The 12438-nt window shown below is 35.9% G+C and overlaps 1 protein-coding gene across 1 annotated transcript in view; it reads left to right on the top strand.

Moving 5' to 3' along the window:
• Nucleotides 1–12438, top strand: part of Spf45 (splicing factor 45) — a 66630-nt gene that overhangs the window by 28086 nt on the left and 26106 nt on the right. The window contains exons 6-7 of the mRNA XM_081743121.1: nucleotides 2380–2473; nucleotides 2914–2996. Of these exons, the coding sequence (XP_081599247.1) occupies nucleotides 2380–2473; nucleotides 2914–2996 (177 nt within the window). The remainder of the gene's footprint in view (nucleotides 1–2379; nucleotides 2474–2913; nucleotides 2997–12438) is intronic.

Here is a 12438-nt window from a genome sequence, read left to right as displayed (position 1 = left end):
CTGGTACACAGTGCATTCATTATAAATCTACACATTCAGCAGGTGCCGAAGCTAACTTTTGGAAGAATTTCGTTTTGCGTGCCATACGTCTTAAAAACACATTTACAAATACAGATTGAATACCTGATGAAGCTGGGTAGTTTGAATGGATACCCAGTTTCATTATTAAATAATTGGTATAATCAGGTTAAAAGGAATTTAAATTCCGATATACCTGAAACCGACATAAAAGATAAAAAATTGGTTGGATTGCCTGCTTTTCCCAGATTGACAACTGTGTTAAACAGAATTTATACACAACACGGTTTTCGTACAGCCCCCAAGACTTTAGAAAAGAACATTACCCAATTTAAGAGTTATTACATGGATCCCAATGAAAAATTGGGTATTTATGTAATAAAATGCAGTTTCCAAGAGAGTTATATAGGCAAAACAAAAGGAAATCTGAAAGTTCGAGAACGGAAAATCCGGTGTCAGGTTTATCGAAGCATTTAAAAGAAACGCAACACAGGGTAGAAGATTCAAAAATATTGTTTGCAGCTAGAAATGAAGTACAGAGACTGGTTTTTGAAAATGTATTTATTCATTGAAAAAAAAATAATAATTAATTTAGACAAAGGATGGTTGAGTGACGAATGAGAGGCAGTAATTACAAAATTTTCACAGCATTGGCATAGCAATAAAAATAATAACATGAGTTGACAACCTTCCAAAAAGGAACATGAAAGGCGCACAAATTGACTGCGCAATATTTTAGTTTGCATCTTCATCCGCTGATCGCTGACGTACTTGACAACGTGTTTCTGTGAAACACAGCTCTTTCCTTGATAAGTCCGTTCCCTTTTTTTTTATTCTTTGACGTTTCTTTTCTTTTTCTTCCTGTTTTTAACCTCCGTGACCAAGACTCCAGGGGAGAGTTGAAAGCTTGGAAGCTTAAAGGAAATTCAGGAATTACAGAAACCTATAAGTAGAATAAAGTTGGAGAGTTAATCTTAATTTTAGGCTCTTTCACATTCACCATACTGTTTACTGTCGTCTTCCTAGTGTTAGAATTAAAAGCTTTCATTAGCAGTTTCATCTTAATAGACGACATGGATATCGTACAGCATCAGTTGTTAGGTTTACCAAAAAAATAAAAAGTTCGTTTTGATTGATTTTACGGAAAATTAAGCGTAAGAATTTACGTTCGCCCTCAGTGAGATGTATCAATTGATGTATGTCTCATGTTTGGACATTTTTTCTCCCTGTATCATAATAGTATTGTTAAATTCAAAGTACGAATTGGATCATCATCATCATAGGTATTCTGCCATTATTGGCAGGTCACTTGCTGCAGCTGAGATGCTTCCATGCTCCAGGATCTTCCGCTAATCTCTTCGTCTTCACGTACGATTTTTCTGTTTTGATATCATCCATTAACTCTAGTCTCCTTCGCCTCCTCCCTCTCTTCCCTGCCACCATACCCTCTAGCCTGTCCTTATCTAATGCTACAACCAGTTTCTCGTCCTCTTCTTAATAATGTCTAAAATGATTCTTTTCTCCCCTACCATGTTAACACCCTCATTCGTTTTCCGCTCGACCCAGCTAATTCTCTTCATTCGTCTCCACACCTACATTTCGAAAGCTTCCAGTCGCTTTTCATTCTTTTTGCGTAATCCATGTTTCTGACCCATACATTACAGTACTCCACATGAAGCATTTTATGAGTCTTTTCACAACTCTTTATTCAAGGTCCCACAAAATAGTATTTTCTTCTTCCTAAAGGCTTCTTTCGCCATTTCTATCTTGCTTTTATTTCACCTTCACATTCATATCATTACTAATAATACTATCCAGATATCGAAAACTAGTTGCCTATTTTATTTTCTCCCCTTCTACTTCTATATTTGACATCGACCCCTTCGTTCAGTCACCACGTCTTTTGTCTTTTTAACATTTTTTTCATCCCATATTCTTCGCAGCCCTTCCTCGAGTTTTCTAATGTCTTATTGACTTTCTCTTCAGATTCCGCAACATGCGCCATATCATCTGCAAATCGTATACACCTAATCTTTCTACCTCCTATTTAAATACTGTCTTCATTTTGTAGACTCTTTTTCACTATCTCTTCTAGATACGAATAGGAAGGAATCTTTTGAACTTTATAATTGTTTGAAATGGAATACTTGTTATCCTTGTTAGTTCTTAACGTTTAGAAAAAAAAAAAAAAAAAAAAGAAAAGAAAGAAAGAAAGGTAACAGAGCCAACAACACTAGAATTTTCTTGGGAGTTCTTGGTTGACTTTTTGTATAACTGTCAATACCACTTTTTTAAAATCAAAGTTATTTTTAAGTTTTTAATATTTCATAACATTTGTTTTTCTTCTTTGTTTTCCTAAAGATATAAGGGACCGAAAGGAGAGGGAAAGGGAGAAAGAAGAGGAAGAAAGGAGGAGAAAACACAAAGAAGAGCGGGATAGAAGAACAAGAGAAAGGTAGTAATGATTGTTGTATACTTTACTACAGCCTAACATTCCAAACAACGTTGATACTCATTTTCTTGATTTCCGTCTAATTATATTTTGCATTATGGGTATCTGGACTTTGTACGTCTGTGTCATATATTTCGTATTAGTTTTTTGTCTCTTTTATCATATATTAAATTAGTTTCATCATAGTCATAACATGATAATAGTTTCGTACAGCATAGTAAAAGTGAAACAAAAATCAATAAATGCGTAGAGATGTTGCGTGCGAAAAAAAAAAAAAAAAAAGCCTGATAAGTTACTGTATTTTGGCCAAACTTGGCATTGGGGTAGATTTTGATTTGCTTAGTGCGTGTGTGAAATATTTTACTGTGCACTTCTTTGATTCCTGAGTTATTGTACAATTGATAGTTGTTTTACCAGAAATTACAAATTTTGTACTGTTTCAGATACGAAGAAGACAGGCGGAAAAGTGGTTTTGGTGGCAGAAAAGATAGTGATGAAGAAGAAGAGGAAAGACCAGCTCGATCAGGTAGGACGGATAACGTGTAAACAGAGAAAAAAATTTGTTTTTAGACGATCTTACATCAGGCATATTTCGTAAAACGGCGTATTATTGATATACAACGTGTTACTGTTATTATATCAAGAACTTAGGAAAATATTTTTAGCAAACCAAAAGGAAGATAAAACATACAGTATCAGGATAAATAGCTGTATATAGCCTTAGATTAAAAGAAACTTACAGATTAATCTCTGCTAATCAGTAAACTCGAAAGCCACTGACCTTACTCTTCTGAGATTCTATAGATTGTTCAAAAAATCATGTTAAATTTCCACTGATATTCATCAGCATTTTCGATACAGGTAAGAAAATGCCAAGACATTTATATAAGCATGACGAAAAAGTATATACAGTTCGGAATGCCAACGGTGCCCCAACGTTGGATCTTTCAAAACTCTTGAAGTATATAAAGCATAACATAGATAAAGTAAAATTGATTAGAAAATCTTTACCATTCATAAAAGACTTTTTTGGTTAGAACGAAGGGATCAAGATTAAATTTGGGCAGGGAAAAATTTGAAATAACACAGTCCATTTGATACAATTTGTCCTTTTCGACAGTTGCTTTCCTCTGTTTTTTTCTTCCTGCACGTGGTCATAACAATCAGGCAAGAACTGTATCTATGGCAACAGACCTTTAGCCAATTATAATAGCTCATTTCTCTCGCTCTGCAATGGTAAATATTTCACCCTTTCCGTACGTTACTAATTTGAATATAAACAAATGCACATTGTTTTAGTCGAATGTCAACTTGAGTATCTGCTGGTTATTGAGAGAATTCTTTTTAGTTCTCTTTTGTGTCATTGATTTTTATAAGACTGAGATTTACTTGCAGTGAATAATTTCGTGTTTCAATACCCGACACAAGAGCTAGCAACACAGCATTGAGTACCACGTGCGCACGGCGAGCTATCAGGAAGGCCAAGTAGTATCAATTGCAGTATAATTGACACTTTTACCGTCATCTTCAGTCACTGAAGAAGAAGCACAAAGATTTAAGATGTCTATTCTGTGGAACAGCAAGAAGTTTTTATTTACTAATGTAAACATTTAAATCTTTTATATTATATATAACTCATTCCCATTATTCTTTCCCCTTCGCCCCCAGAAAAACTTTTTTTAACTTATGTTTTGACGATACTGATAGCTTTCAAGCAACGTCCGTGTTTAAACATGATTCTTCGAACAATCCATAATAGTTCAGACGTTTTGAGTTTATTGATGAAATTGCTGTAAGCAGTTTGCATTATAATTAATAGTAATTTCTGCTAACTTATATTTTCATAGTGAATATTACTTAGTTTTAAAATATTAGTCTGTAGATCGTACACTTATAAAATGATGCATACAAAATGTGCCACTGAAAAAAGAAAGAAAAACTTGCAGTGTTTCTTATTATTTAATGAAAAATATTGGACCAATCTCAATTAACTTTTTCCCAATGTATTCATTAGAATCTTAGAAAATGAAATTAAATCTAAGTTTTACATCCCACGTTATGCCGGCTAGGCTAAAAGAGACGGTAATGTTGAGAAATGAATGTAATGGTGGAATGAAGAAAGTCCGAGGAAGCGGAAAAAAAAACAAGAAAACCTACGCACACGATGTTTGTCCACCACATAGTTCACTTCGCACAGGCTGGGATTGAACCAAGGACTCCATGCACCAGAGGTGAATGCTCTGCCACTCGGGCCCTAGAACCTTAGAGTTATTATAGGCTAATTATATCATTACACAATATATTCTAGAGTTGGCCAATAACGTGTAAAAGGTGAAACAAGATGTGTGAAAGTTTTAATAACACTGTATTGGCCCAAAAATAATACTTTAAAAAAATCAAAACTTGTAGTTCCGCTCGAGTTCTCGACTTGCTTTACGTTATAGGTTAAAATGGTAATTGAGTAAAAGCTCTAATTGTTTACCACAAGATTGCTCAGGGGGATACAGCTAATGTATGCTGATGTATACTGTATGCTGATACAGTAAGATACACACACACACACACACACACACACATATATATATATATATATATATATATATATATAATATACAGTATGGCGCTAAATTCGTTGTACAAAAGCAGAGGAGTGATTCCTGAGAGTTAAAAAAAAAAGTTCTAATAAACATAGGGCGAAAACCCCATCGTTTACGTGTTATAGGCTGCCGAAATCATGAAAAAATGAATTTTAAAGCTTCATAGCTCCAACACTATGGGACCTGCCTTGGTCGGGTCAAAGACTTCACTTAGGAACTAGTATGTGCCCTATCCAAAAATGCGTGTTTCAGAATCCTGAGGTGCTTCCACAACAATTTTTATAAAGGGAGTTTGACTACGGGCCTAACATATAAAGTACTCTCCAACTACCTCCATAAAAATTGTTGCGTGAGTACCTTAGGATTCTAAAACATGTATTTTTTGATAGAGCACATACTAGTTCCTAAGTGAAGTTTTGAGCCGACTACAGTAGGTCCCATAGTTTTGGAGCAATGGACCTTTAGAATTTATTTTTCCATGTTTTCGGCAGCCTATAACACGTAAATGATGGGGTTTTCACCCTGTTTATAGGAACATTATATATATATATATATATATATATATATATATATTGTAAAACTTTGTGTAATTTCGTCTCATATAAGGAAGAGGTAGAGCAGTTAATAAAAAGAGTGTCCGGAATCGACTCCCACTACCAGTTTTTATTATAAAAATCCACTATAAGAGTATTTGTACAAAATACTATACAATTTGTTCTCTACTTTAAAAGGGTAAGTGAAAGGTAGTCTTTGACCGTAAGGTCGCAGACAGGATCTCCAACAGAGCCCCGAAGGAGGCAAAGTGGAGTGGAATTAGGTTCCCAAAGCTCCGAAGCAAGCAGTGGGTAGGTTAGATGGCCAACAGAGCCCCGAAGCAGGCAAAGTGGCTGAGGTTTGGATTCCCAGACAGAGCCCCGAAGCAGGCAAAGCCAGGAGAAAGGATAGGCGTAGTCCCGTAGCAGACTAGAGGCCCTGGGTTAGGTTACTCCTAAAGTCCCGAAGCAGACAGTAGGAGGGTCACCAGAAAACTGGTACTGAGCTGGATTCTTCTGCCCAATTTATAGCGTCCCTTGGGTGGCGGTGGCGCTTCTGCATCGATTTCGTCTTCTGCTCCGTAGGAGGGGCTAAACGTCGTCTGCAGGTGATAGCAGGTCCCTCTGGTGGAAGATCCTCTTGCCGAACCATGTGGTGTTGTTTGTAAACATTGAAGCGTGGAACTGCTTGTTTACGACATCACATAGGATATTACACCCCCCTGGCTTGTTTAAAAAATAAGCCGAAGGGTTATTTTTCTTTATGTGATAGTTGGCAACACTGAGGAATCACACACACACACAAAAAATCACTGAGCACTAAACACTTGTGGCACTGAAATAAATGAAAATCACTTTTCGGAGCAGTAATGTGGTAGCGGAATATAGAGCACTAAACAGTTGGTCCCTATATACAGGCAGGATCCGTACATGATACTTCATTTCCCTCGAGATAGGGCTGTTTTTGGCTTGACGTCAATAAATATAAACTAATTCACTTATAGTAAGTGGGGTTGGAGTCTGTGTTAGCTGTTGCTCCTTAGTTGTATTATTGGTATTAAATGTTTCCAAGGGAATAGGAGATGAAATTTCTATGCGGGTCGTTCTAGATTTGTTTGGTAACGAGCGAAGACGACGATATAATATGTATAAAATAATAAGACTTAGGAATACTAAAAAAGTTGTAATTGACACTGAGATATGAAGATAATTTATATTGGAAACTTCTGATTCGAACAGCGTGATTTCTTGGTCACCCTGTATAAGGTGTAAAAGTTTCTAAAATATATGCGTTAAAGATATGTATTTAAATAAAATAATCCAATTTTAAATGCCAATGACAATAGTAATAATGGTCCTGAATTCCTGATCATCCTGTATAATGTAGAAGTGGTCATAACTTTTGGAACATCCTGTACAATATTTATGTTGCATAATGTCGGTGACAATATGTAGTTCACAGAAAAAAAGAAAAAATATCGATGAAAATGTAGAATTATGTTAGCTGTCCTTGTAAAAGATCAGTTGCCTTTTAAATGCGGAAATGCAGATCTCAGCACTTTTTTTTTCAGTTGCAGAATAATGATTCAGCTTTTTATAAAACAAAGAGGAAATGAATGTTTGTGTCGTTATGAAAAGTGTTTTTATCTGTTGAAGTCGTCTTTGTATTTCTTTCTTCCTAGTGTGAGTACTGCACTTTTTTTTTCTTTTCGCTCGTTTAGAAAATAAAATGAAGTTATTTATTCTTGTTCTATGTCTTGTAATTCTTGATAAAATGGCTTGATTCGGTTTATTGAGATTTCTTGTATTTTCTTCCGAAAAGAATTTGGAAATTCTATCTTATAAAGGTTAGGATTCAGTCTATCCAGGATTTGAACGGGTCCAACATAGGACGCTGAAAAACTTTCCGGCACTCCTATTTGCCGATTAGGAAAGTAGACCAGTACTTTTTGTCCCTTTTCAAATTGAGTTTGTCGGTGTCTGCTATCGAAATACTTTTTCTGCTTATTATAGCTAGCGATCAAGTTATTCTGTACACTCTCACGTATTTTATTCAAATGTTCTTTGTTGACACATAATGTTGGAGTTGACGCTAACGCAATATCAGAGGTGGTCTTAGGTTCATATCCATACATGAGGAAAAAAGCAGAATATTTAGTTCCGGCTTGCACAAATGTATTAATTGCGAATGTAATATATGGTATCAGCTTCGGCCAAAGATTTTGGTTTTCTTGCACGAAAAATTTAAGTGCATTCTGTATTGTCTTGTGGAATGTTTCCACTACGCCTAGGTTTTTATGGTCGTATGCGGGGCAAAATTTAAATTCAAAGTTATAGCATTTTGCCAAATTTTGCAGCCTCTTAGCGCTATGTACTGGATGTCTATCCAAGTATAAATATGAAAAAGGTCCAAATTTGAGTATGATATCATATATGAGAAATTGTTCAATTTCTTCCGCTGTTATGTTGTCTACCACCTTGGTCACACAATATCTTGTGGACATTTCTATGGCCACTAATATGTGTTTAAATTGTCCATTTCCCACTGTTATTTTCCCAATAGAATCATATTGCCAAGCTGTTGCAATCGGCTTAGGTGGATGATGGAGTAATTGACCCGCTGGTTTAACTGGTAATTTCTTGAGTTTCTGACATGAAATACATGTTTTAATTCTGTTGGCAATGTACGCTTTCATATTAGGAAAGTAGTATTTCCTAAGCGCCGATTGATATGTTTTGGTATATCCAAAGTGTGGTGCCATTGGGTTATTGTGTAAGGCATCAAACCACTTACTTAATAAAGATTTCGGCACACAAAGTAGATATAACAATCCTAATTGGGGATGCTTCTGTGTTCTGTATAATATCCCGTCCTTTAGAGAAAAATATTTTGCGGCCCGAAAAGTAGACAACTTATTAGGTTCCTTATTTTCCAAAACAGTAATAATGTCAGAGAATGAAGGATCTTTCCTTTGTTCTTCTGCTAAATTTGGTAGGATTATAGGTTGTTCAATTTGGAGAATAGTGTCTAAAGAATGGGATGCAAATACTTTAGCATCTTCCGTGTCCGAGAAATTGTCAATTTCTTGTTTTTCTCCCTGTTTAATCTCCTGTTTATCTTCTAAACGACTAAAGATGTCCGCTGGGTGTAATTGACTTTTAATGTGTTGTATTTCGAAATTGTAGTCTGCTAAGAATATTCGGTAGCGACTAAATTTCCCAACTTTGTCCGCTTGTGTTGTGAGAGATGTCAGGCATTTGGCGTCTATAAATAATTTAAATCTTCTATTTAGTAGGAAGTATCTAAATTTTCTCAAAACATAAATTAAGGCGTACAGCTCTTTTTGCCAAGTGGATGCTTTCCTTTCACTTGGTGTAAAACGTCTACTAGCATAGGCAACAACACGTTCTTGTTTCGTTTTTTGGTTATAACATGCTAATAAGCCTCCTGCGGAGATAGAGGAAGCGTCCGTATACACGCGTATTTCCAGTGAGGGATCGAAGTGAAACAAAGATGGCGCGTGTATGATGTCAGTCTTAAGTTTCTCAAATAATTCGTCATGCTGAGAGGTCCATTTAAATTTTGAATTCTTGTCTAAAAGGCACTGAAATGGTTCTATTTTTTCTGAGAAATTTTTGATATGTGCTCTTAAATACGAACACAATCCTAAAAAGCTTTTCAGAGTTCTTTTAGTAGTTGGTTTCTTAAAATTTCGAATCTTGTTGGCGATTTTGGGTGAAATCTTGATTTCTTTCCCACTAACTGTGAAGCCTAAAACGTCCAATTCTGTGTATAGTAAGTGGGTCTTCTTTGGACTGGCACGAAAATCATGCTTTCTTAATCTTTTAAAAAGTAATTCTAAATCCGATAACTGTTGTTTCCAATTTTTACTTCCTATGACCAAATCATCAGCAAAGGCAGTTATACGGGGTGGTAGACCCTCTAAAAGCATGCGTACAGCTATACTGAGTCCGGCGGCGGAACTGGAGTGACCCATGGTACATCTCTGGAATTTATATGCCTTTCTAGTATGGTTGACCTCAAAAGTCATGTATTTTTGGCTTTTGGGATGCAACAATAGCTGGAAATAGGAGAATTTTATGTCAATTGTGGATATAGAGTTTTTTCCTCTTAAAACGTGTAGAATATCCTCCGTATTTTGAAATGGTATACTTAGGTAATGTGAGAACCTATTACAAGCTTGGAGGTTAAGAACTAAGCGGAATTCCGAAGTCCCTGGCTTCTTCACAATGAGCAATGGCGATGAAAACGAACTATCGCTAGTTTCCTTGATAATATTTGCGTCCAAGAGTTGCTTGATTTGTAAGTTAATTTGAGGTCTTACTGCTAATGGAACCGGAGGAGATCTTTGATGGAAGGATGCTCCTTTGTCTATCCGTATTTTATGAATATAACCTCGGAAATATCCAATATCTGTTGGTGTGTAGGAAAAAACATCTCTATATTTAAAGAGTAAATCTTGTACGGCTTTCTTTTTTTCTTCTGATAAATCCGGGTTTATGTCAAATAAATTAATGTTAAAAAATGATTTTGTTTCTTCTAATCGATCCTGAATTTCTTTTTCTGATCTATAAAAAGTTTCGTCATCATGGCCATTATCTTGACAATTACTCTGTAAATCTACTTCATGAAGATTCTCTTCTATGTAAGCAATTGGAGTGCTCTTTACTAACGTTACCGGTCTACTAGTAGGATTTGATATTAATAAAGTCAAATTATTCTTAGGTACCTTAGTAGGTAACGTTTGTAGTCCGTATTTGTCCAGCAAATTTTCTAATGGAGAGATGAAAAAATATTTATTATTCTTTTGCCGATTCTTGACACTAATTGGTAAAAAGAAATGTGACCTGGCTGGTATGGTAACCTTTCGAGTTGTAAAAACATTAGCCGACTTGTGCTGTTTTATTGTATGCATAGCGTTAGCAGATAATTTTTCCTGGGTATCAATTTCAATTGGATATTGCGGAGGCCGTGGTTTCTTGTATACTGACAACATGTTATTCTTTAAGTCAATTTTGGTCTGTAATCGATTTAGAATGTCTTCACCGAATAAAGGCAAAAAATCTCCATGCTCTAAAATTCTGAAATAATGAGAAAATGTTGTTGAGCCAATTCTGAATTTAATCAAAGCTATATAGCGTAAATTTACGACAGAATTCTCAATTCCTCGTAGATTAGTGCTAAAAGGAATCAATTTTGTGTTTGGTGGAAGCCAATTTTTAGGCCAAAGACTCAATGAACTGCCAGTGTCTATGATTACAGGATACTTCTCTTTATTAATTGTTACATTAATTAATAATTTATGTTCCTGGTTTAACATTTTAATGTTCTCCCTTCTATCTGATAACGGAGCCACTGCATAAAGTGATGTATTTGCCAATTTTTGTTGTTCACTTATTTCCTGTTTCTCGGCCCTCAGAACATGTTCTTGAGAGGGTTTGTCCTGGGGCCCTCTTAGGCGTTTCCCTGTTGATTGTTCTTATAACATGTGCTGGAAGAATGACCTTTCTTATAGCACGTACCGCATACTGTGACTGTTTCCGGCCTAGGATTACTATTATTATGTTTATTGTTATTTTTAGAATTGTTCTTATTTCCATTTCTCTGCCGATTTTGATTTCCATTATTTGTATTTTTCGACCTATAATTGTTACGTCAACCTCTCCTAAATTGTGAGTTCTTAATGGCATTTTGAGCTACAAGAAGAGATAGTTCAGCCATTTGATTTGCTAATTTAGTGAAATCTAATGAATTACTTGCACTGGAATTACTAGATGTACTAGGCGCGGGGGGTTCGGGAGGGGGATTCGGATTAGCAACTTGGGGGGAAGGATTTGGAATTATCTGATTTTGTGATGCACCCTGTAGCTGTGGTGCTGAAGGTGTAGGAAAAACTGAAGCTGGTTGCTGGTATTGATTCCAACTAGGTGTTGGGTTACATATTGGATAGGTCAGTTGTTGCTGATTCACAGGGAAGGAAGCGCCAGCGATTGCTGATGAATGTAAACTGCTGACTGGTGTACTCTGATCGCAGAGTGAATAGAATGCCTGTTGTAATTCCACGTAATCTCGTTTCTTCATTAGGTCATTTGCTTTCTCGAGGTTGTGTAAATGCATTTGTAAGGCGTGAACAGTTGTAAATGTTTCTAACGCTATCTTTTGCAAAAAAGTTTTCTTTAAACCTAAGGATAAATAATTTATTTTCTGCTCCTCGGTGGCCTGAGGCAGAACTTGTCTAATGACCCTTAATTTTCTGAGAAAATACGCATCTATAGGCTCGTTTTCACCTTGTTGGACTTGAAAAATTTCGAATTCCGCTCGATATGCCGGTAATCTTGGTCTACTCAGTGCAACTAATTTGTCTTTTAATTGTTCATAATTAAGCGCATCTAACTGATTCTGGGCCTTTAACTGTAGAACTAAGTCAAGTGCTACGTCTTGTAAGTACATAGGTAATAGTTCTTTCTTTTTCTGTTCATTCCATGAATGTAATAGTGCCAGATGGTCAAAGAGCATAAAGAACCTATCGGGATCCTCCGTAACGTGTCCCGAATACTTAGTGAGGTGTGGTATATTAAAAGAAGGGCGCGAATTCTGCTCCATGTTAAAATTGTTTTCTGGAAAAGTGTTTTTACCAGTTCTAGTTTGAGGCATAAACAAAATTCAGTTCACTAAAAGCACTAACACTTAAAATTCACATACCTTCCAAAGAAAAAATATCCACTTCCGATTAATAAAAATACTGTCCGGTAGGGGAGTATTCAGAGCTTATTCTGAGTCGGTCAAGCCTCTACCATGTAAAACTTTGTGTAATTT

This window comes from Thermobia domestica, chromosome 16, assembly GCF_964235325.1.
Source record: "Thermobia domestica chromosome 16, izTheDome1.hap1.1, whole genome shotgun sequence".
NCBI classification, from domain to species: Eukaryota; Metazoa; Arthropoda; class Insecta; order Zygentoma; family Lepismatidae; genus Thermobia; species Thermobia domestica.
Note: the sequence above shows the minus strand (reverse complement) of the source record. Positions and strands in the feature narration are given on the sequence as shown.